The sequence below is a fragment of the Coffea arabica genome, chromosome 9e, assembly GCF_036785885.1.
Source record: "Coffea arabica cultivar ET-39 chromosome 9e, Coffea Arabica ET-39 HiFi, whole genome shotgun sequence".
Taxonomy (NCBI): domain Eukaryota; kingdom Viridiplantae; phylum Streptophyta; class Magnoliopsida; order Gentianales; family Rubiaceae; genus Coffea; species Coffea arabica.
Window position 1 is genome coordinate 10637124 of NC_092327.1, and position 27707 is coordinate 10664830.

General features: G+C 40.2%; 1 protein-coding gene across 1 annotated transcript in view; it reads left to right on the plus strand.

Moving 5' to 3' along the window:
- Window positions 1-2664: 2664 nt before the first annotated feature.
- The window catches only part of LOC140014595 (uncharacterized), a 33376-nt gene continuing 8333 nt past the window's right edge, over window positions 2665-27707 (plus strand). The window contains exon 1 of the mRNA XM_072065661.1: window positions 2665-4224. Coding sequence (XP_071921762.1) covers window positions 2665-4224 — 1560 coding nt within the window. The remainder of the gene's footprint in view (window positions 4225-27707) is intronic.

A 27707-nucleotide genomic window follows, 5' to 3' on the forward strand; every position in this document is an offset into this window, starting at 1 on the left:
GCTTTTTTTCTTTTTTCTTTTTTCAACAAATTCTATGATAAAACTTAAAAATAAAAATAAAACTGGAAACTAAAAACTAAAAATGAACATGACAAATAAAAAACTAAAAAATGAAATTACACCAAAAATTTGGTGTCTACACCGATTGTACTAAACCCGTTCTTCGCACTCAGGCATCCGAATTCATTCTCCTACTGGGTACTCAAGGGATTACCGCGTACGCCCCAAAAAGGTTTCTCAGACAATTAGGGCGTGTCCAAGAAATACCACCCGTAATTGACATGAGCGAAGTCACCATTATTTTTAACTGGGGAATGTGTCCAAATCAAATCCCTATGAAAGATCGGATTATTGACGCCTGGGTGACGCTATCCGATGACGTGAGTTTTAGATACATCCCGGAGCTCAAGCAGAAGGGTTTGACGACTTCATAATACGAAGACTGGGTAAGAGGATCCGCTGCGCAAGAAATTCAAGATGAGCCAGCTGAGGAGGTGAAAAGGTTAAAGGCCATTGTCGAAGCAAAAGATAGGGAAATTCTGCAGTTAAGTAAGTTTGCCGAAGCATACAAAGGGATGGCCGAGCAAAACAAGCAATTGTATGAAAATGAACAAGGAAAGCGTCAAGAGCTGAAAAGGAAATGTGCAGAATTATATGACCAAACTGAATGTGTTAGAATTTCATATGCTAGGGAAACAAAGGACTCTGTATTAGATAGGTTCAGAAGTTTTGGTAATCTTGTATGGAATCGTCTTCGTGACATGATGTAAATATTGGCAAGTTTATCAATGAAAATGACTTTTCTTTTGCTCTTATTTTGGATTATTGTCAAAAACAGGTTTGTATTACGGGTCCCATTTCGAAGGTGTTGCATCATGCTAGGCCTACCCTTGGCACAAAAAGGGCCCCCCAAATAAGACATGCATCCGAATTGTTTGAATAATTACTAACTCATGTCTTTTTCTTTTTTCTCTTTTTTTGAATAAATTGCAGAAATTCAGTAATCATTGATTTATCTAAAGAAGTCTTTTGCATTCTCAGGTAAATTTCAAAATAGCTTTTCGGAAAAGCCCCATTATTACGCGATCCCGAAGTAAAGCCCAAAGGAATCGTGTAGACATGAGTACTCAACCAGAATCATCTGATAAGGCCGTCGCAACTACCCAGCCGGAAGCTGCAAGTCCTGGGGTTCAGTTGACAGAGTTACTCACAAAATTTGGGGAAATGGCATCGGAAATGGCCGCTCAGAAGAAGTTGATTGATGAGCTCGTTAGTAGCGGAGTGCAACCTGAACCTGTACCCGCCACACAAACACAATCCGAACCATTTGTTATTCCTCCATTTCAAACTACGTTTGAGGGAACTGTAAACCCGCAATATGCTTTTACTCAAAATCCTCCTTTCTACCCTCCTTATGGTCAAGGATTTCAGCCTCAAGACAATCCGACCCTGCATTTGAACCCACCAGTTTTTTATCAGACTACCGCGGAGCCCGTGGTGCCGGAGCACACTTTTCAAAATAAGCCAGAAATGGGAGAGTCGTCTGCCCAGATTGATATGAAGTTACTTAAACGCTTGGATCGTTTTGATGAATTTATTCAGAAAAGCCAAGGTTTAAGCAAACAAGGGGTGTTGGATTATGATGATTTGTGCCTATTTCCGAACGTACAACTACCGGTGGGGTTCAAGACCCCTAAGTTCAACAAATATGATGGAACGGGTAACCCTAAGACGCACCTGCGTTTGTTTGCTAACAAGTTGGGCAAGCCAGTGGATGACGAGAATTTGCCGTTGAGATTATTTCCAGAAAGCTTAGAAGGGGATGCTCTCGATTGGTATTCCAACCTAAAGCCAGAGGAAGTGAAGACCTGGCTCGATCTGTCCAATGCCTTCATCAGACAATATGAGTATAACTGTGAGCTGGCACCAACCCGAACTACTTTGGAAGGAACGAAGAGGCGACCATCTGAAGATCATAAGACATATGCCAAGAGATGGAGAAAGATAGCTGCGAAAGTGGAGCCTCCGATGACCGATGATGAAATTATTCGCACATTCATAAAGGCGCATGATCCTCCATATTTCGAAGAAATTTTCCGTATGACTGGTTGTTCATTTGCTGCCATTGTGAATAAATTGGAAGAGTTTGATGACTTTGTAAGAGCCGGGAAAATTGTCAACGTCTCTGCTCTCAAATCCCAGTTGGATGCTTTACAAGGTCAAGGAAGCAATGTGAAAAAGCCGCCGTTCAAAAAGAAGGAGGGGGATGCAACCTTTATTTGGAACCAAAACCCTTCACCCCGACCCCGATACCAACACAATCCAACCTACCAACCACATTACCCTTACTACTCAAACCCGCATCCTGTATATACCACCAACATCCACCACCCTCGACCTCGCCCAAGTTATCCTAACCCACTTTCAGCCCCTTTTCAAATTTCCCAACCAAATCCAACTCAAAACCGACCTCGCCTTCCATATAACCTAAGATTTCCTCCACCAAATAGACCTGTTTACAACTATCCTCAACCTCCTGAACCTTACAACCGACCACCTAGCCGTACATTCACCAATTTAGGCAGGCCTCTGGACCAATTGTATGACCAGTTGAAGGCCGCCGGGAAAATTAGTACAGTACCCCCTCCTACGTACCCATATGGCATGCCCGCGTGGTATAATCCACAAGCTGTCTGTGCTTATCATTCAAGGGCCCCCGGACATGCCACCTTTGATTGCAAGGCGCTTAAGCATAAAATCCAAGATATGGTTGAAGCCGGGGAGATTGTAATCCGGAAAAGGGAGGCGCAAGGGCCGAACGTAAATAGGAACCCTTTACCGGAACATGCCAATATCATTGGGGTTATTCTGGATGATACGGAGTATGTGGAACCGGTCAAAGAATTGACAAGGGAAGCTGAAGTGTTTGGGGTCACAGACCAACCCTTTGTCATAGAATTGCCATTTGAAGAGGACGAAAAGCCCTTTGTTTTGGATCTCACGCCAGCGGAGAGTGAGGCTTTGGAGCCAGTAATCATCGAATTCCCGAAGCAGGAGCCTGTTCTGAGTCTGCAACAAGTGCCATGGAATTACAATGAACCTACTGTACAGATTGGGGAAAAGTCAATCGCGAAGGAAGAAGTGTCAGTGGTCACCAGATCAGGGAAAATCGTAAGTCCATTTGAAGCTACCATTCCGATTCAAGCAAATAATTCCGAGCCACCCGCCAAACCAACAATCACTGAGAAGGAAGCCTTGGATTTTCTTAAAAGGCTCCAGAGAAGTGAATACAATGTGATTGAGAAGCTAAGCAAGTCACCTGCCCAGATATCCATGTTGGATTTACTTTTTTCTTCAGATGTGCATAGGGATGCGTTGATCGAGGTATTGACTAAAGCTCAAATCCCTAGGGACATTTCTGTTGATAATTTTTCGCACGTGGTTGGGAGTGTGTTATTCACCAAGCAAATTACTTTTTCTGACGATGAATTGCCGGCGGAAGGCATTGGACATAACAAGGCCCTGTACATAGTTGTTAGGTGCAATGGGAAAAGGCTGCCGAAGGTTTTGATTGATAATGGATCCGCGCTTAATATCTGTCCTTGGAGCACCTTGGAAAAGCTGGGATTGCAAGACATCAAGCTGAGGCCTTCAGGGACCATAGTTCGAGGTTTTGATGGAGCACAAAGAGAGCCAATAGGAGAAGTGGATTTAGTAGTTGAAATGGGACCCGCCCAGTTTCAAATAACCTGCCAAGTCATGCACTTTCCTAGTGTTTACAACGTTTTGCTTGGCAGGCCATGGATTCACAAGTCTGGGGCGGTGCCTTCTTCATTACATCAGTTGTTGAAATTTGTAGTAAATGACAAGCTGATAACTATATTTGCCGAAGAGGATTGCCTTGTAATCATCGATTCCGAGTCCAAAGAAGAGGGTAGCCGAAGCTCCACAGTGACCCCTCATAGCACATCTGATATTGTCTCCGTCAGTTGGATAACAAAGGAGGAGCAAGCTCTATCAAGGGCCAGTGTCATGATGGCTAAGGAGATGATCCGTGGAGGCTATGAATTTGACAAAGGGCTGGGACGAGATCTGCAAGGAATTTTAAAGCCAGTGGAGATTGTGGAGAAAAATGATTCGTTTGGTTTGGGTTTCCGACCGACTGCTAAGGATATCAGAGAAATGAAGGAGCGCAAGAAAGCGGAGAAAGAAGGAAGGCAAAGGGCTCTTGACATTCCACCCCTGCATTATACTTTCCCACGACCAGCCGAGGTGATCATGTCAGAAATCAACCCAGTTGACGAAATTGAAGCTAGTTTGGCCCAATTGTTCGTTGGGGCAACATTTGAAGATAGTGTTCCAGGCGAAGCTGAATTTCCTGACATCCCCGAAGGATCAATTCCCAATTGGACAGCCGAGTTCCTGCCCGTTCGGAAGGAGTTTCGGTAAACTGAAAGGGGTTTATCATTCATGTGAATTCATGAAAAGTTGCATCTGTAAATAGCCAATGAAAACAATTTTACTTTTTGACTAACATTTTCGCATGTAAATATTGTTAAGTTTTCATTTCCATTTGCTTTCAATCAAAGGTTTTATGAAAATGTACAAGTTGTTCTTGTCATGTTGTTTTGTTTATTCATTTGTTTATATCTTCGTTGTATTGCTTGACCATTTGTTTGTTGTATGCTTATTTGCTTATTATCCCACATTCATTAATTCTTTCAGATGGCCAAAAATAAAATTATTTGACCCTTTGGATATCACAATTCTGGAATTCAATAACGGCAATCTCTATATCACTCATGACTTGGAGGTCTGTGAATCCGAACTCCAAAGCGAGAGTGATAATGAGGAGGTATTCGATTCTTTTGCAAAGGACCTTGAACAATATGAGGAAAAACCAAAACCGAACCTGGAAGAAACAGAAAAGGTTAACATTGGCACTGAGGATGAAGTTAAGGAGGTGCAAATTAGTATTCATTTGAATGAGAGGCAGAAAAAGGAGATGCTTGAATTTTTGACTATGTTCCAAGATGTCTTTGCATGGTCCTATGATGATATGACTGGCATTTCAACTGACGTGGTAGTGCATAGGTTACCCACAGACCCTTCTTTTCCACCCGTAAAGCAAAAACCCAGAAAGTTCAAACCCGATATGAGCCTCAAAATAAAAGAGCAAATTGAAAAACAACTCAAAACCAACATTATCATTGTTTCCCATTACCCAATTTGGCTTTCAAATCCAGTCCCTGTTCCAAAAAAGAATGGAGAGGTGCGAGTTTGCGTTGATTATAGAGACCTTAATAAAGCCAGTCCTAAAGATGATTTCCCTCTACCAAACATTCACATTCTCTTAGACAATACTGCCGGACATGAGATTGAATCCTTTTGCGATTGTTTTGCTGGCTACCACCAAATTTTGATGGCAGAAGAGGATAGGGAGAAAACTGCTTTCATTACCCCTTGGGGTACCTTTTGCTACCGAGTCATGCCTTTCGGTTTAAAGAATGCAGGAGCAACGTATCAGAGGACCATGACAACCTTATTTCATGATATGATCCACCGGGAGATGGAGGTCTACGTGGATGACATCATAATCAAGTCTAAGAGGGCAGAGGACCATTTGGTTGATTTGAAGAAGTTATTCGAAAGATTGCGGAAGTACAATTTGAAGTTAAATCCTGCGAAATGCGCCTTTGGAGCACCTGCGGGTAAGCTGTTGGGATTCATTGTTAGCAAGAAGGGCATAGAAATAGATCCGGCGAAAATCAAAGCAATTCGAGATATGCCAGTGCCGAAAACTCAGAAGGACGTGAAAAGCTTCTTAGGGAAGATCAATTTCATTGGGAGGTTCATCGGCCAACTAACTGCCACATGCGAGCCGTTGTTCAAATTATTGAGAAAGAATGTGCCGTTGTATTGGAATGAGGAGTGCCAACAGGCTTTCGACAAGATTAAAGATTATTTGTTGCATCCACCAGTTTTAGTGCCACCCAAACTGGGCCGACCTTTGATTATGTATTTATCTGTACTCGATGGAGCAGTAGGGTGTGTTCTAGGTCAGCACGATGACTCTGGGAGGAAAGAACAAGCCATTTACTATCTAAGTAAGAAGTTCACACAGTACGAAGCTAATTATTCATTCATTGAGAAAAGCTGTTGTGCATTGGCCTGGGCGGCTCAAAAGTTGAGACACTACTTGTTGAGCCATACCACTTATCTTATTTCCCGATCTGATCCTCTGAAGTTTCTTTTGGAGAAGCCGATGTTAACCGGACGCCTGGCCAAATGGCAGATAATTCTATCAGAGTTCGACATTGTTTTCACTTCACAAAAGGCGGTCAAGGGGCAAGCTATAGCTGATCATCTGGCGGAAAATCCAAGGGATGATGATTATCAGCCACTTCATACTTATTTCCCTGATGAGAAAGTTTTATTCGTAGGCGCTACAGATGATATGAGTGAACAAAGCCCTGAATGGAGGCTTTTCTTCGATGGAGCTTCGAATTCCCTCGGAGTTGGAATTGGAGCTGTTCTGGTTTCACCCGAAGGGAAACATTACCCTGCCGCTGCCAAATTGCAATTTGCCTGCACAAACAACATGGCTGAATATGAAGCTTGCATTTTTGGTCTCAAAATGGCTTTGGAAATGGAAATCAAAGAGTTGATAGCTTTCAGCGATTCAGATTTGCTTGTACATCAAACCTTGAAACAGTGGATAACCAAAGATTCAAAAATTCTGCCCTACCATTGCAGTCTGCTTACTCTGGCCAAGCAATTTCGAAATTTGGAGTTCAGACATCTTCCACGTGCCCGAAACGCATTTGCCGATGCTTTGGCCACTTTAGCTTCTATGATCCAATATCCTGATGAGTTGAGGATCGAGCCAATTCCGATTCAACTTCAAGACAAACCTGCCCACTGTTGGGTTGTAGACAAGTCCTCCGACAATGTTCCGTGGTATAATGATCTTAAGGAGTTTCTCAAAACAGGATCTTACCCTCTGCATGCTAAGACAAAGGACAAGAATTTTCTGCGTAGAATGGCTTCAAAATTTTTCTTAAATGGAGAAGTGTTATACAAAAGAACCTCAGATTTGAACCTTTTAAGGTGCATTGATGAGGATGAAGCTCAATATATGATGAAAGAAGTGCATAGTGGCGTTTGTGGACCTCACATGAATGGCCATTTGCTAGCGAAGAAAATCATGAGAACCGGATACTTCTGGCTTACTATGGAGCATGATTGTATAGATTTTGTCCGGGGATGTATAAAATGCCAAATGCACGGTGACATTATACGCGCTCCACCCACTGAACTGCATAGCATGACCGCCCCATGGCCCTGTTCAATGTGGGGTATGGACGTGATTGGTACAATCGATCCTCCCGCTTCAAATGGACATCGATTTATATTGGTGGCGATCGAGTACTTTACCAAATGGGTTGAAGCAGAGTCATTCAAACATGTCACGAAGAAGGTAGTGGCCAATTTCCTGAGAGATCACATCATCTGTCGCTTTGGAGTACCCGAAACGCTTATCACGGACAATGCCAAGAATCTGAACAATGACATGGTAGATGGACTATGTGAGCAGTTCAAAATCAAACACCGCAATTCTGCCATTTATAGGCCTCAGATGAATGGAGCTGTAGAAGCCGCAAATAAGAATCTGAAGAAAATTATCCGCAAAATGACAGAAAAGCATCGCGATTGGCATGAAAAGTTGCCTTATGCATTGATGGCGTACCGGACTTCTATTCGGACATCGACTGGGGCAACGCCATATTCACTTATGTATGGGATGGAAGCTGTATTACCAGCTGAGGTTGAAATTCCGTCGCTACGAATCCTTATGGAAGCTAAATTGGAGGAGGCCGATTGGATCAAGCAGCGCCATGAGCAATTGACTTTGATAGATGAGAAGCGATTCAATGCTATCTGTCATGGGCAATGCTATCAAAAACGTGTGGCCCGAGCTTACAACAAAAAAGTCCATCGGCGGGCATTTGAAGAAGGTGATAAGGTACTGAAGCGAATTTTGTCAATGCAAGATGAAGCTAAAGGCAAGTTCGCTCCAAATTGGCAAGGGCCGTTCATTATCCAAAAGGTATTACCTGGCGGAGCTCTTATTTTGGCGGAAATGGATGGACGGGTTTTCCCTCAACCCATCAACTCAGATATGTGCAAAAAGTTTTTCATTTGATCATGCAAATTTTCTTTAGAAATTCATGCAAATGGCGAAATGCAAGTCAGGCCATCTTCTTTTACACTAAAAACATTTTATCTCTACTTGTCCCCTTTGAGCCATCAGAATTGACAAATTTCGTTTGATAACCCTTGAGAATTGCAAACCCCACACTGGGGTAAATTTGTTTCGAAAAAAAAAAAAAAAAAAGAAGAAGAAAACCCTATACTGGGGCAAATTTAGTTTTCAAAGAAAAATGCAAAAAGTGAGGAAAATACAATGAAAAATGCAAAGAGAGAAAATCTGATCAAACTGGGGCAAATTTTCCTCAGTTTCGGAGTTGTTTTCAAAAGGGTGCAATCTCAAGTTATTTCACCCCTCGTATCAAATCTGCTTTCAAGCCTTAACCTTTCTTGAAAAACACCCCACCGGACCTCATTACAAAAGCCCAAAGTCCTGGTTTTCATCACTTGCTACATTTCTATTAGGAAATTTGTTAATCAACTGGCAGGTGATGTCTATAATGCTTTCGCCTAATCTCACAAGGGAAATGCATTCTACTGATGCCAGAAATCTTCAATTCATATTTCTGAGTCGATAATGGTCGAGATATTTCATGGTTCTCTAGGTGAAAACCCGAAAGGGCGCCTCGAAAAAAAAAGAAAGAAAGAAAGAAAAAAAGAAAAAAAAAAAACAACAAAAAGGGTGGGGGCAACCTTGGTGAAAACCCGAAAGGGCGCCAAGGTAGGTTTTCTCAACAGACAAGCTCAAGAAGGAACAGCCGGTGACCTGGTTCATTTGGGGTTTTCCTCATATTTGTGATACTTCTGCCAATATCGGATTCCGAAGAGAAAATATCCAAAGTTTTGAATATGATATTCGTTGGTTAAATTTGTATTTGTTCTTTACAAATATTCTTTTGCAAAATGTATCTTTATAAACCTCTTGGTTATTCTCAAATTATTTGTGTGTGAATGCTTATGATTGTCTACATTCTTTTGCATGCTCATCTTTGCCTAACATAGGAAATCATCTTGCATATACTAATTTTCATGCATCATTCTTTCACCATTAAATTCAAATGAATGATAAACCCTGAGGTTTGTGCAAAAATAGGGGATTCAATCATCAGTTACAGGGAGTAACATACAACAAAGCTACCACCTGGATTGGGTGACGTGGTAAATCTGCATTTTATCAGTCTCAGAAATTGAAAGGTTTAAGGCAGACGCCGCCGAGCCGAAATAAAAGCATCACAAGACTCATGTTTACACGACTCTCAAGACAAACCGGATCAAATAATGGTGGCAAGCCCATTATTTCTTCTTTTTTTGCAGGAATGTTGCATTTACAAACAAAAGCAGCCACTCTCTTTTTGGCACCTAAACCGATGTCAGACAAAAGCTTCCCAGTAAACAAGGATCGATGTTATTTGCAAGACTCGATCATAAGAAACAGCATCAGCTATCGTTTCAGTCACAGAAATCCAAATTTCCCTCTTGGTACAAAAGTTGAAATATTCTGAGGTAAAAAAAAAAAAAAAAAAAACTCAATTCATTGTTTAAACTTCCCCAGTGAAGTCCCCTTTTAAATCCCTGTTCGGGTCAGTCCCGTTTTAAATTCCTGTTCGGGCCAGTCCCGTTTTAAATCCCTGTTCGGGCCAGTCCCGTTTTAAATCCCTGTTCGGGCCAGTCCCGTTTTAAAATTCCTGTTCGGGCCAGTCCCGTTTTAAATCCCTGTTCGGGCCAGTCCCGTTTTAAATCCCTGTTCGGGTCAGTCCCGTTTTAAATCCCTGTTCGGGTCAGTTCCGTTTTAAATTCCTTGTTCGGGTCAGTCCCGTTTTTTAAAAGTCCTGTCCGTTCAAATCATTCTGCAGCCGAATAACACAGGTAAGTATTTGGTGTCTACTTCTTTGTCTCAAGTTTTTTCAAAACTCAAACAAAGAGGGGCAAACTGTAGACACCAAATTTTTAAATAATTTGTATGTTGCATCTAATTCATGATTTTGTTTTAGATTGTCTGCATTTTAGTTGTTACCTTTTTATTTGTCTTTTATTTGCTAATTATTTGTCATATTAATTTTGTTCACGTTTTAGTTTTAGTTTTAGTTTTAAGTTTTAACGTAAAATTTGTGAAAAAAGAAAAGAAAAGTGTAGACACCAAATTTTGGTGTAATTTCATTTACTGTTTATTTTTTAGTCTGTGCTCGTTTTATTCACTTTTTAGTTTTTAGTTTTTTAGTTTTTTGTGTTATTATTATTATAGAATTTCTCGAAAAGAAAAGAAAAGCATTCAAAAAAATATGTTTTAATTGTTTTGATTTAAATTCAATGTTTTCTTGGAAAAAATGGGAAAAAGGAAAATGAAAAGAAAATGAAAAATTGCCATTTTTACTGTTTATTATTTCTAGTTTATTTATTTTTATCTGATTGTTGGTTTTTACTTAATTCTGTTATCATTTTGCTAAATTACTTTTTAGGAAAAGGGAAAAGGGGAAAAAGAAGGAAAAGAGAAAGAAAGTTAGCATTTCGTTTTATCTTAATTAGCATTTCTGTTTTATTATTTATTATTAGGTTATTTGTTATCTATATTAATTAGTTATTTTTAAATTTTAAAAAAAAAAAAAAAAAAAAGAATTTTTGTCGCCGCATGCACGCTGCAATTTTTTGCAGCGTGCAAAGGACGGCCAGGCTTGCCCTTTGGAGGGCTGGATGTGAGGGACAAGGACTGGCCCTCATCCTCACCTTTCAGGGGAGGGTTTAGGAGATTGGGAGGTCCGATATAAATAGAAAAGGAAGGTCAGCCGCAAAGAGTTTTTAGAGGATAGAGGGAACGGCTAAAAGGAAAAACTGAGAGCTGAGGGATTGAGAGTTGGGACAGCGAGAGAAAAACTGAAAGAGAGAGCTGGGGTTAGGGGTTGTAGGAAGAAAAAGGGCTTAGAAGATCCGAAGAAAATGAGAGAGAGAATCGGGGAGGCAAAGGGGGCGGCTGAGAAGAAAAATCTGGAGCGGCTAAGAGGGAAGAAAGGATACGGCGGAGAGCAAGGAGGAACTGCCAACCTTCACGCCATTTAGCAGCTGCGGACCTTCATCAAGAAAACCTCGCGTACCGTAAGTGGTTCTTCTTTTCTTTATTTCAGTATCTTGAAGCTTTCAAGCATGAATCTATATGTGGGTTATTATGTGGGTTATTATGTGTATTCTGAATATGTGTGATGGAAAACCTATGAATCCAAAAAGCTGTTAACTTTCATGTTTTTCTTTCCTCCGTAAGCAGCATGCCCATGATCCGTGAGTTGCAAGTTCTGAATAGTGTCTTGTTTGTTTTTTTTTACGATTTGGGTTTAGGAAGATTAACAAGGGTCTGCCGCAACAGGCCTTGACTTTGTTTTGTTTTGTTACAGCGGTTTAAAAAAAAGACAACCTCTTTGGTCTGCTGGAATTTTTCTGGAGTAGATTAAATTGTCTCTTGGGTGTTTGTTTGTTGTTAGATAGTATCCCATGTGTGTTAGCTACCATTTTTAAATAGCAAAGTGCGGAATATTTTTTGGATTGCCACAAGTAGCTAAAAGCTGTTGCAGCCGTGACTTTCCCCCCTGCTTGATTAAGTTTTGCTTTGTTGGGATTTGGATACTATGACAGCAGACCGTAACCTGCCATTTGCTGCTTTGCCTGTCACTGCATTTTGATACATTAGCTGAAGTGTGGTGTTGTCTTTGCTACGTTTTTTTTGGTTCCTTCACTGCTAAAACAGATATCTGGAAAATGTGTGTGCATTTGCTGAATAAATGGTTGGGTTTAATCGAATGTTTTGGCATTTTAACCTACACGAGCTTTGTAGCTGCGAAATTTCTTAGCAAAAACAAAAAGAAGTTGTATACTCTGTTTTGTTTTTCTATTCTGTGATTGCACATCAAGATTTTCCAGCCTTTGCATGATTTTTCTTCTATGTTTTGGTTTGTTTGAATGTTGAAATGGTTGTTATGATACTTAGATTGGTTTTGGGTGTTTGGGTCTAAACATACTTGAGTTGGAATTGAATGCTAGCTGGCCATATAGACAATAGGTAGTTGGATCATTTCGCATGAAAGCTTCCAAGAAATTTGCATCAGTTTTTGTTATGTTTTTGTTTGTTTGCTGTCAAAGTTTCGGGCCGTGTGGTTTAGTTCCACACTATGTCTTTGGTTAACATTTTCTGTTTTTGAACAAAGCTATCCTTTGGGTCTGAAATCTGCATTTGGAAATGAAAGTCACAACTAGTTTTGTTGCCAAAAGATTCCACCCTTTGCCAAAGCTTCCAAATTGCAGCACTTTACTCCTTTCTTTTGGTTGATATTCTTTGTATCTTTGGTAGCCACCAATCCAGATTTTTCATTTTAGTCTTGTAATGAAAGTGTCACTTGAATTGGTTGATGGTTAGGAGGGATGTTTAGTGGTTGTTGATGTTTGTTTGGTGATGCATTTGGTTGATAATGAAACACAGCACATCATATAGGAAGGGAATGGAGAATGCAGCAAGCATTCTAGTTGTAGCAGATTTTAAGTTACAGAAGCATTCTTACGTGCGTGCATGCTTTGCATGAAGAAATAGGTTCCAAAAATTGCACATCAACCCCATGGCTTCTAACTTATGCTACTATGGCCCATGAGATTGGAAAATTTCCTCAATTGTATCCCTTCAACATGTTAGCTTTCCTTGGTGTGCTTTTGTTTGACTCATGGATAGTTTTTTTATGAAATTTAAGATGAATTAGGTAAGTTTAAAAGTTTTGGGAAAAGTTTTAGCTTGATTCTCCATTCGATTAAGATCTTGGCTAATTTCATCGTTTAAGTCTAATAATTTGTTTGTTTTTTTTTCATTTCTTTTTGAGAAGTTTAGCGCTTGCTTTGGATGGATTCCACTTTAAGTCATCATTTTAGTTTAGAGCTCTTTCTTCCTTTGGATTCCTTCCCACATTAATTTCTTGAATGTTAATGTTTTTTTATGAAAAATACTTTAAGTGATCCCTTGTTAGGTTCATCTTCATTACGTGTTTAATTTTATTCCATGGTTAATGCTCATTTCATGCTTAATTTCCATTTTTGTTGAATTGTTGTCTCATGTGATTGTTTGATAAATAAAGTGGTACCTTGACCTTTTTATTATTTTGGAGGGTAAGTTAGTAATTTCACTACGTTAGGGCGTCGCTTCAAGGGAGGTACACTCTATCCCTCATTTGCACTTCATTTGACCCTACGTGCTCCTATGTGTTATGTGAATATGCCTGTCTACTTCGCTTTCTTTACCTCCTTGCATGCATTTACTTACTTTTACTTTTATTTAAGTTTTTATGGGGTATGTGTACACCTCTTGGCTTGTAATAGATAGGGCTCGGAGAGCATTTGGTCCATTTCCCCTTCCCCTTAGTTGTTTTTGTTATTCATTATAGGGTATGTGTACACCTCTTGGCTTGTAATAGATAGGGCTCGGAGAGCCTTTGGTCCATTTCCCCTTCCCCTTGGTTGCTTTTATTTAAGTTTTATGGGGTATGTGTACACCTCTTGGCTTGTAATAAATAGGGCTCGGAGAGCATCTGGTCCACTTCCCCTTCCCCCTGGTTGCTTGCTTTTGTTGTTGCATGTTAAATTGTTTTAGTAGGCTCTTGCATCTAGTCGAGCATGCTAAGTGCTACGTGCTACGTGTTTACGAGCGTTTTGACATGTCTACTTGCTTTCATAACCATGAATGAATGGAATTGATGAATGTACGTCACCACACTAGTCCAACGCTAGTTGTGGCTCATTATTTCATTAGGAATTCATAGAAAGGGCTAGTCCAACGCTAGACCCAATAGGATTTTTCCTTTATTTTTCATTAATGCATTATTTGCCTGTTCACTACATTTCAAGTATTTTCCTTAGTTTTATCATTTGGCATGATCCTCGACCCCCTTTTCCCCTCATTTTAGGTTTTGCATCCCATACTAGCTATAGGGTTCATTTTGCTTGAGTGTCCCCTTCTGATAAGGGAAACGAGCGAGTGTGGCTACTCGTTAGCCTTAGCACGCTAGTTTTGCCTTCTAATCAAAGGGAAAATCAAAGTCGAAAAGTTAGGAGTCAACCCCCGTACCCGACTTGTTGCATTCCTCTAGGGTCATACTCTCCACTTTACCTTATATATCTATTATTTTATTTTCATACACTTGCACACGAAAAACACTTGAATTTTATACAATTTCACACAAGCACCTTTATACAATTTCGCACACTTGCACTTACATTTCTTGCATCTTTCATACACTTTCACACTTGCACGCTTGAATCTCATTTGCATTAATCGACCTCTATGAGGTTTTCCTTTGTTGGCCGCCACAATTCATGTGGTTTGGGACCAAAAGCCTCACAAGAGATATCGTAGAATCTAGGATTGCATTTTTTTCCGTTTTGCATTCATATAGTCATATCCAACGTGCGAACATACATTGGGTAGAAAAATAGGAAAGGTAAGGTTAAGTCGCGCAACTAGCCTTGGCTAGGTCAAAGGGGTGCCTTGGATTCTATCCTTGCCTTCCCCTTTGTCAAACGTGACTCCCGAACCTTTTTTCTTTGGCTTACGTGGACTAGGAGTCGTTTTAAAAAGGGTTTTTCTACTTTGTCTTTAAAAAAAAAAAAAAAAAAAACACTTTTTGGGTGACTTGGTACACCCTAACTCTATACCAAGTGGCGACTCCATTTTTGATACAAAAAACCCTTTTTAAATTTCATTTGGCCAAATCGTCGCTTTCCAAAGTCCCATGGCCTTTTACTTTTCATTTTGCACACGTTCACACCACACTCCACACACACGTCACATCACCATCAAAAAGTGGGGCGCGACAGTTGGCGACTCCACTGGGGACTTCCTAAGTGGGTCCAAGCATTTTGACTTAACCATTTGTTTCCTTTTTCTACCCTTTCTATGCATGGCATGTGGATATTAGGATTGCATTTTTCATTTTTAGGACCTTTTGTCTTATGTACGTAATCAAACCAATCCCTCGACTCACGAATGTATGTTTGAATGAATGTTTACTTGTTATCTCGCGCTTGCATTGCATTTTGGGAGGTATGGGTCACCCTAGAGCCTCGCGTTGGTTCTTGACCCTTCCCCTCCAAACGAGCACTAGCATACGAGCATACGCTTTACTTCTTTTATCCCTTTATTTTTCTTTTAGTGGCTTGCCACGCCACTCCACCCTATTAGGATTAGGTGACTCACTTGTACATGTGATCACGACACGATGTGTGTGTAGCATGTTCCAATGGGTCACTCAATCTTCCACTTAAAGCTATTGGTTGATAGCCTTTAGCTTTTGGTCGAAGATTGAGGTTTTGATAGATTCACTCAAACACGTAGCCGTGACACGATGTGTGCGTAGCGGTGTTTGGGGAATCGCTCGAGCCACCGACAAAGAATCTTGGGATTGATGACCCTTGATTTCTAAGTCTGAAGGCTCGGGGACCTGAGCTTATCGAGTCTAGATGCATTAGCGAATCCCAACCTCATGCATTCATATTAGATTTGCCTAGGGTAGAGTCGACCTTATCCTGAGCTAGGGACACTATTCACGAGGGGAGGGGTCCAATCCCTTTTTCCTTTTTATTGCTTTGTTTCTTTGATTGCTTTATCTTGTTGTTACAATGTGTTATGTGTACTATCAATTGCACTAACCATTTTTTTGTTTTCTTGGCCTGCATTCATGGGCCATAGCAATAAGGGGCCTCTTTGGCACTCTTTTAGTGACTTACCCACTAGATAACTTACATGTTTCAATTTCAGTCATTATGCTTAATTTTTAATAAGTACATTTCATTTTAGACCTCTTCCCTCCGATGCATTATTTATGCCCTTTAGGCCATATTTGTTGCATATTTACATTGCTTTAATAAATGGCATCATGCATAAACCATAGAAAGGGAATGCCACATAGGGAATCCCGTGTTTAGGAATAAGCCACCTTGTGTCTCGGATACTTAATCCAGTGAGACTTGCACGTTTACATTTTGTACCATCCAAAGGGGGTAGTGCACAAGGTAAGGTAGGATCCGATCGTTTTCATGGAGTGATCTTTGGAATATGAGCATCTAATAATCACTTTTTGGCCATTTTATCAAAAATTGGTAAAAATCCCTTGCGCGAAGGACATTAATTTGAAGAAATTCACAAATGATTCCTCCTATTGAGACGATAAATAAATTGAGGCCAAAATTTGATTTTTTAGAAGGTCATAGGCTAATGCACTTCAATAATTTTGAAATAACCAATGGTCGGATGATTCAACCAATCCATTTTGCCAATTCATTCAACAAATCGTCAATTCATTTGACCAAATTACCCTTTTTAGGGTCTTTTGGCCAATTTACCCTTTTTAGGGTCATTCGGTCGATTTTGAATAAATCGTCAATTCATTTGACCAATTTACCCTTTTTAGAGTCCTTTGACCAATTTACCCTTTTTAGGGTCATTCGGTCGATTTTGAATAAATCGTCAATTCATTTGACCAATTTATCCTTTTTAGGGTCCTTTGACCAATTTACCCTTTTTAGGGTCATTCGGTCGCTTTTGAATAAATTATCAATTCAATTGACCAAATTACCCTTTTTAGGGTCTTTTGACCAATTTACCCTTTTTAGGGTCATTCGGCCGATTTTTGAATAAATCCCTAATTCAATTTCATTCATTTGACCAATTTACCCATTTTTAGGGTAACCGAGCCGATTTTGAATAAATCAAGTTTTCGTTCAATCTATTTGATCAATTTACCCTTTTTAGGGTGATCTGATTAATTTTGGATAAATTTCATTCAATTCATTTGACATGTTTCCCTTTTTAGGGTAATTCGGTCGATTTTAAATAAATTGTCAATTTCATTCAACCCATTTGCCCTATTAGGGTTTCATTGTCAAATTCCAAATTGGGAAGTCTAGTCAATTTTTGAGAAAACCATCCATTATATCCAACTATTTAATCAGTTGAGTTTTTGACTCATGCTTCACTGAGGAAATTTGTCAACGAATTCCAATCTCTTCGATAGGAGTTCGTCAAGGTCAAACCCATGCGTTTTGCAAATCAAAGGTGATCAATCTATTCGGACGTTGTCCTCATTTTGACAAATCTCTCGTCACTCCAATGGCCAAATTTTTTAAATTATTTTTCACTCAATGAGTTGATCAGATCCGTCAGGTACGGTATAGTGCCTGCCTCAGAGGATTGCATTTTCATGCTAGGCCTACCCTTGGCACAAAAAGGGTTCCCCCATAGGACATGCATCCGAATTTTCTGGATATCTACTAACTCTTGTCTTTTTCTTTTTTCCTTTTTCTTTATTTTTATTAGAATAACTAAGCAAGGGTTAAATCTAAAGGCAATCTTTTCAAAACTTCTCAGGTAATATTTAAACGTAGCTTCTCGTCGAAGCCCCATCATAACGCGATCCCGTACTCAAGCACAGAGGAATCGTGTAAACATGAGTGCTCCGCCAGAATCATCCGATAAGGCCGTTACAACTACCCAGCCGGAAGCCGCAAGTCCTGGGGTTCAGTTGACTGAATTGCTCACAAGATTTGGAGAAATGGCATCCGAAATGGCCGCTCAAAAGAAATTGATCGATGAGCTCATTAGTAGCGGAGTGCAACTTGAGCTTGGGACTGCCACACAGCCACAATCCGAACCATTTATTATTCCTCCGATTCAAACCACCTTACCATTTGTTATTCCTCCAAATCAAACCACGTTTGAAAACCCGCAATATGTTTACACTCAAAATCCTCCATTCTATCCTCTTTACGGGCAAGGGTTTCCACCTCAAGGTGACCCAAACATACATCCGAATCCAGCTTTTTATCAAACTACCGCAGAGCCCGTGATACCGGAGCACACTTTCCAAAACAAGCCAGAAATGGGGGAATCCTCTGCTCCCGTTGATATAAGGCTGCTCAAACGCCTTGACCGTTTTGATGAGTTTATAAGAAAGAGTCAGGGGTTAAACAAGCAAGGAGTCCTGGATTACGATGAACTTTGCCTTTTCCCAAATGTGCAATTGCCTGAAGGGTTCAAAACCCCGAAATTCAATAAATACGATGGCACGGGTAATCCCAAGACACACCTCCGATTGTTCGCCAACAAGTTGGGTAGGCCAACAGATGATGAAAATCTGCCTTTGAGGCTATTCCCAGAAAGTCTGGAGGGGGATGCACTCGACTGGTACTCCAAGCTGAAACCCGAAGAAGCGAAGACCTGGCTTGATTTGTCCAACGCTTTTGTAAGGCAATACGAGTATAATTGTGAGCTAGCTCCAACACGGACTACGCTGGAAGGAACAAAAAGAAAACTCTCTGAGGATCACAAGACTTATGCCAAGAGGTGGAGGAAAATAGCTGCAAAAGTCGAGCCACCAATGACGGAGGACGAAATTATTCGCACCTTCATTAAAGCACACGATCCCCCGTACTTTGAGGAAATTTTTCGCATGACTGGATGCTCATTTGCCGCTATTGTCAATAAGCTGGAGAATATGATGACTTCGTGAAAACTGGAAAGATTGTTAATGTGTCTGCCCTGAAAGCTCAAGTGGAAGTTTTGCAAAGCCAAAGTAGTAATGGGAAGAAGCAACAATTCAAAAAGCAAGAGGGGGAAACTGCTTTTGTTTGGGATCAAAACCCTACCCCAAAACCCAGATTTCGACAAAACCCTACCTACTCCAACCCTTACCCCCATTATCCAAACCCTCATCCTGTTTACCATACCAATACCACTCGTCCTCGACCTCACCTTAACTATGCCAAATTGCCTTTAGCCCCTTACCAAATTTCTCAACCAAATGCTCACCAAAACCGTCATCGGCCTCCACTCAATCCAAGAATGCCTCCACCAAACAGACCCACCTACAACTATCCCCAGCATACTGAAACCTACAATCAAAATCGTTCTCAAACATTCACCAATCTTGGCAGGCCTTTGGACCAATTATATGAACAATTAAAAGCCGCCGGTAAAATCGACGAAATTCCCCCTCCAACTTATCCTCATGGCGTCCGTTCCGACTACAATCCACAGTATACTTGTGCCTATCATTCGGGAGCACCTGGCCACCCAACTACTGGTTGTAGAGCACTTAAACAGAAAGTCCAAGAAATGATTGAGGCGGGGGAAATAGTGATTAGAAGAAATGCAGAACAAGGGCCGAGCATAAGTACGAATCCCTTTCCCGAACACAAAGGCGCCTTTGAAGCATCCACCTCCAAAGATGAAATTTGAAAGTCCTAAAGGAGCTTTGCGCAATTTGGATGATCGAGTGTTTTCCCTCTTGAAGGGACTTTCGTAAATCTGGGGATTGTCATTGGCCAAAAATTCATGAAAGTTTTCACTGGTTTTGTGTAAATAGCTTTGTCAGCTTCAAGTTTTGACTAAAACAACTTTATCAAGCTCTTGTGTTGTCAATAGCATGCATAATTATATCCTTTCATTGTTTTTGGTTGCTTGTTTGATATCATTTTGTTTATATTGGTTGATTGTCATTTTCAATTTCATTCTAAAATTCTTTCGGTGGTCAAAAATAAAATTATTTGACCCTTTGAATATCACTGTTCTGGAATCCGATGAAGCCTTCATTGAAAAATCCCTTCATTGAGAAATCCCTTCTTTGAGAAAGCCTTCATTTTCCTTCTCTGAGAAAGCTTTCAAATCCCGTCTTTGAGAAATCCATTCATTGAGAAAAGCCTTCATTAAAAATTCCTTCATAAGGAAAATCCCTTTCTTGCCAGATAGAAAGTTGATTGGTTAAAGCAGTGTCATTAACGATTGATTCTGATTGATGAAAAAGAGTTGAATGCTATGTGCCATGACCAATATTGTCAAAATGCATGGCCTAAGTTCATAACAAAAAGGTCCACCAGCGGCCCTTTGAAAAAGGGACAAAGCTCTAAAGCGAAGTTGCCATTGCAAGATGAGGTCAAAGGTGAATTTGGTTCCAAACTGGCAAGGTCATTTGTCATTCAAAAGGGGCTCCCGAGCGAAGCATTTGTCCTAACAAAGGCGGATAGACAGACGTTCCCTCAGCCTATCAACTCGGACGTGTGTAAGAAGTTCTTTATTTGATTATGCAAATGCCCTCTAGGAAATCATGCAAGAGACGAGGCAAAAGTCAGGCCATCTTCCTTTCCAATCAAAACATTTCATCCCTAGTCATCCCCTTTGAGCTATCAGAACAATAATTTTCGTTTGGCAACCCCTGAGAATTGCAAACCCCACAATGGGGGGGCAAATTCATTTTGAAAATAATCAGAAAGGAACGAAAAACCCCACACTGGGGCAAATTTATCTTTGAAAGAGATCTGAGGAAAAGAAAGAACCCCATACTGGGGCAAATTTATTTTGGAAAAGAGATGAAAAGGAAAAGAACCCCACACTGGGGCAAATTTAGATTTTGAAAAAAATGCAAAAGTAAGAAAAATGCAATGAAGAAAATGCAAAGAAAGAAAATCCAATCAAACTGGGGCAAAATTTTCCTCAGTTTCGTTCAAAATTGGAAATAATCTCAAAATGGTGCAATCTCAGGCTATTTCACACCCCTCTCATCAAAATTTGCTTTCAAGCCTCAACTTTTCTTGAAAAACACCCCACCTGACTTCATTTCAAAAGCCCAAAGTCCTGGCTTCCGTCATTTGCCATATTTTCTATTGGGAAATTTGCTAATCAACTGGCAAGTGATGTCCATAATGCCTTCGCCTAATCTTACAAGGGAAGCGCATTTTACTGATGTCAGCAATCTTCAGTTCATACTCCTGAGTCGATTATGGTTGAGTTTTTCCATTGTTCCTTCGGTGAAAATCCGAAAGGGCACCTCAAAAGAAAAGGAGAAAAAAGAAAAGGAAAAGAAGAAAAACAAAAACAAAAACAAAACAAAAGAAAAGGAGTGGGGGCAACTTTGGTGAAAACCCGAAAGGGCGCCAAGGTAGGATTTCTGCAATGAGCAAGCACAAGGAGGAACAACTGGTGGTTTAGTCCATTTGGATTTCTCCTCATTTTTGTCATACCTCTGCCAATATTGAATTCCAGAACAAGGATATTCAGAGATTCGAATACGCGTCCTTGGGCCAAAACTGAGTCATTTTGTAAAACATTCTTTGGCAAATACATTCTTAGGGAACTCATTTTTACCAAATTTCTTGCATTCCTGGCATTTTTGTAGAATTTGAGCACAAATAGTTGTGAGTGCATTCTTGTGCATATTCATGTGAATTTTTCTTGCATGCCTCATTCTTTATCATTGAATTGTGGTAAATGACAACCCCCGTGGTTTACTCGAAGCATACTTGGGTTCGGTCATCTTTTAAAAAGGGCTAAGGTGCAGCCAAGCCAATTACGAAGGCTTTGCAATATGGCAAAATGCTTACCCGGTCAGTCTGGAAAAGCAGAGACATTTGAAGTGATAAATCCAACCAAGTCAGATGCCGCGGCCAACTTTGACGAAGGCATCAAAAGGCTTATGTTTACACGATTCTCCAAAGGCAAACGGATCAAATGATGGTGGCAATTCTTTTGTTTTTTCTCTTTTGCAGAAAATTCCATGCATGGACGAAAATAATCACACCTCGCACTGGAATCGGTGTTGGAAGGAGTCCTCTGGTGAACAAAGGCAAATCGAAAATATTGCAAGCAAATTTGATCAAAAGGTGCAACAACATGGCGATACAGAATCAACTATGGACTCAAGTTGCAAAAATCCGTCATACTGGGGCAAATTATTTTTTTGGAAAGATTCTCAAAAGTCGAAAAGAAAAGCGGAAAGAAAAGAAAAATCACCAAACAAAAATCAAAAATCAAATCAAGTTCATCACGGCAGGCTCGGGTTTGATCCCACTGTCCGTTTGTCAAGAGCATTTCATTTTACATTGCCACTAGCCGTGGGTTAGTCCCACTAGTGTGCATTTCATTTTTATAGCCGCTAGCCGTGGGTTAGTCCCACTAGTGTGCATTTCATTTTCATAGCCGCTAGCCGTGGGTTAGTCCCACTAGTGTGCATTGCATTTTTCATCGCCGCTAGCCGTGGGTCAGTCCCACTAGTGTGCATTTCATTTTCATAGCCACTAGCCGTGGGTCAGTCCCACTAGTGTGCATTTCCTTTTCATCGCCGCTAGCCGTGGGTTAGTCCCACTAGTGTGCATTTCCTTTTCATCGCCGCTAGCCGTGGGTCAGTCCCACTAGTGAGCATTTCATTCTGTTTAGCCACTAGCCGTGGGTCAGTCCCACTAGTGAGCATTTTATTCTGCTTAGCCACTAGCCGTGGGTCAGTCCCACTAGTGAGTATTTCATTTTGTTTAGCCACTAGCCGTGGGTCAGTCCCACTAGTGAGCATTTTATTCTGCTTCGCCACTAGCCGTGGGTCAGTCCCACTAGTGAGCATTTCATTTTGTTTAGCCACTAGCCGTGGATCAGTCCCACTAGTGAGCATTTCATTTTGCGTCGCCACTAGCCGTGGGTTAGTCCCACTAGTGAGCCTTTCATTTGCATTTCATTTTGCATCGCCACTAGCCGTGGGTCAGTCCCACTAGTGAGCATTTCATTCGCATTTCCTTTTCATCGCCGCTAGCCGTGGGTCAGTCCCACTAGTGAGCATTTCATTCTGTTTAGCCACTAGCCGTGGGTCAGTCCCACTAGTGAGCATTTTATTCTGCTTAGCCACTAGCCGTGGGTCAGTCCCACTAGTGAGTATTTCATTTTGTTTAGCCACTAGCCGTGGGTCAGTCCCACTAGTGAGCATTTTATTCTGCTTCGCCACTAGCCGTGGGTCAGTCCCACTAGTGAGCATTTCATTTTGTTTAGCCACTAGCCGTGGGTCAGTCCCACTAGTGAGCATTTCATTTTGCGTCGCCACTAGCCGTGGGTTAGTCCCACTAGTGAGCCTTTCATTTGCATTTCATTTTGCATCGCCACTAGCAGTGGGTCAGTCCCACTAGTGAGCATTTCATTCGCGTTTCATTTTCACCGCCACTGGAAACGTGGGTCAATCCTGCCAGTGAGCATTTCACTTCTTTCATTTGCATCACCAATAAACATGGGTCAATCCCACCAACACTCCATTTCACTTCAATTCCCGATTTTAAATTTATGTTGGGGTCAGTCCCCTCGAGTCAGTCCCGATTTTAAATTCCTGTTCGGGTCAGTCCCGTTTAAATTTCTATCCGGGTCTATCCCGTGGGTCTATCCCATTTACATTTTGTTCGAGTCTATCCCGTAGGTCAATCCCATTTAAATTCCTGTCTCGGGTCAGTCCCGATTAAAAATTTTTTGGTTAATTTTCTTGTCTAGGTCAATCCCATTTTAAATTTTTGTCAAAGGGGTCAGTCCCCATTTCTAAAGCGTCCATCGTTCGAGACGCTCGTAGCCGAATAACGCAGGTGAGCATTTGGTGTCTACTTCTTTGTCTCAAGTTTTTCCAAAACTCAGACAAAGAGGGGCAAACTGTAGACACCAAATTTTGGTGTAATTTCATTTACTATTTATTTTTTAGTCTGTGCTCGTTTTATTCACTTTTTAGTTTTTAGTTTTTTAGTTTTTTGTGTTATTATTATTATAGAATTTCTCGAAAAGAAAAGAAAAGCATTCAAAAAAATATGTTTTAATTGTTTTGATTTAAATTCAATGTTTTCTTGGAAAAAATGGGAAAAAGGAAAATGAAAAGAAAATGAAAAATTGCCATTTTTACTGTTTATTATTTCTAGTTTATTTATTTTTATCTGATTGTTGGTTTTTACTTAATTCTGTTATCATTTTGCTAAATTACTTTTTAGGAAAAGGGAAAAGGGGAAAAAGAAGGAAAAGAGAAAGAAAGTTAGCATTTCGTTTTATCTTAATTAGCATTTCTGTTTTATTATTTATTATTAGGTTATTTGTTATCTATATTAATTAGTTATTTTTAAATTTAAAAAAAAAAAAAAAAAAGAATTTTTGTCGCCGCATGCACGCTGCAATTTTTTGCAGCGTGCAAAGGACGGCCAGGCTTGCCCTTTGGAGGGCTGGATGTGAGGGACAAGGACTGGCCCTCATCCTCACCTTTCAGGGGAGGGTTTAGGAGATTGGGAGGTCCGATATAAATAGAAAAGGAAGGTCAGCCGCAAAGAGTTTTTAGAGGATAGAGGGAACGGCTAAAAGGAAAAACTGAGAGCTGAGGGATTGAGAGTTGGGACAGCGAGAGAAAAACTGAAAGAGAGAGCTGGGGTTAGGGGTTGTAGGAAGAAAAAGGGCTTAGAAGATCCGAAGAAAACGAGAGAGAGAATCGGGGAGGCAAAGGGGGCGGCTGAGAAGAAAAATCTGGAGCGGCTAAGAGGGAAGAAAGGATACGGCGGAGAGCAAGGAGGAACTGCCAACCTTCACGCCATTTAGCAGCTGCGGACCTTCATCAAGAAAACCTCGCGTACCGTAAGTGGTTCTTCTTTTCTTTATTTCAGTATCTTGAAGCTTTCAAGCATGAATTTATATGTGGGTTATTATGTGGGTTATTATGTGTATTCTGAATATGTGTGATGGAAAACCTATGAATCCAAAAAGCTGTTAACTTTCATGTTTTTCTTTCCTCCGTAAGCAGCATGCCCATGATCCGTGAGTTGCAAGTTCTGAATAGTGTCTTGTTTGTTTTTTTTTACGATTTGGGTTTAGTTAGATTAACAAGGGTCTGCCGCAACAGGCCTTGACTTTGTTTTGTTTTGTTACAGCGGTTTAAAAAAAAGACAACCTCTTTGGTCTGCTGGAATTTTTCTGGAGTAGATTAAATTGTCTCTTGGGTGTTTGTTTGTTGTTAGATAGTATCCCATGTGTGTTAGCTACCATTTTTAAATAGCAAAGTGCGGAATATTTTTTGGATTGCCACAAGTAGCTAAAAGCTGTTGCAGCCGTGACTTTCCCCCCTGCTTGATTAAGTTTTGCTTTGTTGGGATTTGGATACTATGACAGCAGACCGTAACCTGCCATTTGCTGCTTTGCCTGTCACTGCATTTTGATACATTAGCTGAAGTGTGGTGTTGTCTTTGCTACGTTTTTTTTGGTTCCTTCACTGCTAAAACAGATATCTGGAAAATGTGTGTGCATTTGCTGAATAAATGGTTGGGTTTAATCGAATGTTTTGGCATTTTAACCTACACGAGCTTTGTAGCTGCGAAATTTCTTAGCAAAAACAAAAAGAAGTTGTATACTCTGTTTTGTTTTTCTATTCTGTGATTGCACATCAAGATTTTCCAGCCTTTGCATGATTTTTCTTCTATGTTTTGGTTTGTTTGAATGTTGAAATGGTTGTTATGATACTTAGATTGGTTTTGGGTGTTTGGGTCTAAACATACTTGAGTTGGAATTGAATGCTAGCTGGCCATATAGACAATAGGTAGTTGGATCATTTTGCATGAAAGCTTCCAAGAAATTTGCATCAGTTTTTGTTATGTTTTTGTTTGTTTGCTGTCAAAGTTTCGGGCCGTGTGGTTTAGTTCCACACTATGTCTTTGGTTAACATTTTCTGTTTTTGAACAAAGCTATCCTTTGGGTCTGAAATCTGCATTTGGAAATGAAAGTCACAACTAGTTTTGTTGCCAAAAGATTCCACCCTTTGCCAAAGCTTCCAAATTGCAGCACTTTACTCCTTTCTTTTGGTTGATATTCTTTGTATCTTTGGTAGCCACCAATCCAGATTTTTCATTTTAGTCTTGTAATGAAAGTGTCACTTGAATTGGTTGATGGTTAGGAGGGATGTTTAGTGGTTGTTGATGTTTGTTTGGTGATGCATTTGGTTGATAATGAAACACAGCACATCATATAGGAAGGGAATGGAGAATGCAGCAAGCATTCTAGTTGTAGCAGATTTTAAGTTACAGAAGCATTCTTACGTGCGTGCATGCTTTGCATGAAGAAATAGGTTCCAAAAATTGCACATCAACCCCATGGCTTCTAACTTATGCTACTATGGCCCATGAGATTGGAAAATTTCCTCAATTGTATCCCTTCAACATGTTAGCTTTCCTTGGTGTGCTTTTGTTTGACTCATGGATAGTTTTTTTATGAAATTTAAGATGAATTAGGTAAGTTTAAAAGTTTTGGGAAAAGTTTTAGCTTGATTCTCCATTCGATTAAGATCTTGGCTAATTTCATCGTTTAAGTCTAATAATTTGTTTGTTTTTTTTTCATTTCTTTTTGAGAAGTTTAGCGCTTGCTTTGGATGGATTCCACTTTAAGTCATCATTTTAGTTTAGAGCTCTTTCTTCCTTTGGATTCCTTCCCACTTTAATTTCTTGAATGTTAATGTTTTTTTATGAAAAATACTTTAAGTGATCCCTTGTTAGGTTCATCTTCATTACGTGTTTAATTTTATTCCATGGTTAATGCTCATTTCATGCTTAATTTCCATTTTTGTTGAATTGTTGTCTCATGTGATTGTTTGATAAATAAAGTGGTACCTTGACCTTTTTATTATTTTGGAGGGTAAGTTAGTAATTTCACTACGTTAGGGCGTCGCTTCAAGGGAGGTACACTCTATCCCTCATTTGCACTTCATTTGACCCTACGTGCTCCTATGTGTTATGTGAATATGCCTGTCTACTTCGCTTTCTTTACCTCCTTGCATGCATTTACTTACTTTTACTTTTATTTAAGTTTTTATGGGGTATGTGTACACCTCTTGGCTTGTAATAGATAGGGCTCGGAGAGCATTTGGTCCATTTCCCCTTCCCCTTAGTTGTTTTTGTTATTCATTATGGGGTATGTGTACACCTCTTGGCTTGTAATAGATAGGGCTCGGAGAGCCTTTGGTCCATTTCCCCTTCCCCTTGGTTGCTTTTATTTAAGTTTTATGGGGTATGTGTACACCTCTTGGCTTGTAATAAATAGGGCTCGGAGAGCATCTGGTCCACTTCCCCTTCCCCCTGGTTGCTTGCTTTTGTTGTTGCATGTTAAATTGCTTTAGTAGGCTCTTGCATCTAGTCGAGCATGCTAAGTGCTACGTGCTACGTGTTTACGAGCGTTTTGACATGTCTACTTGCTTTCATAACCATGAATGAATGGAATTGATGAATGTACGTCACCACACTAGTCCAACGCTAGTTGTGGCTCATTATTTCATTAGGAATTCATAGAAAGGGCTAGTCCAACTCTAGACCCAATAGGATTTTTCCTTTATTTTTCATTAATGAATTATTTGCCTGTTCACTACATATCAAGTATTTTCCTTAGTTTTATCATTTGGCATGATCCTCGACCCCCTTTTCCCCTCATTTTAGGTTTTGCATCCCATACTAGCTATAGGGTTCATTTTGCTTGAGTGTCCCCTTCTGATAAGGGAAACGAGCGAGTGTGGCTACTCGTTAGCCTTAGCACGCTAGTTTTGCCTTCTAATCAAAGGGAAAATCAAAGTCGAAAAGTTAGGAGTCAACCCCCGTACCCGACTTGTTGCATTCCTCTAGGGTCATACTCTCCACTTTACCTTATATATCTATTATTTTATTTTCATACACTTGCACACGAA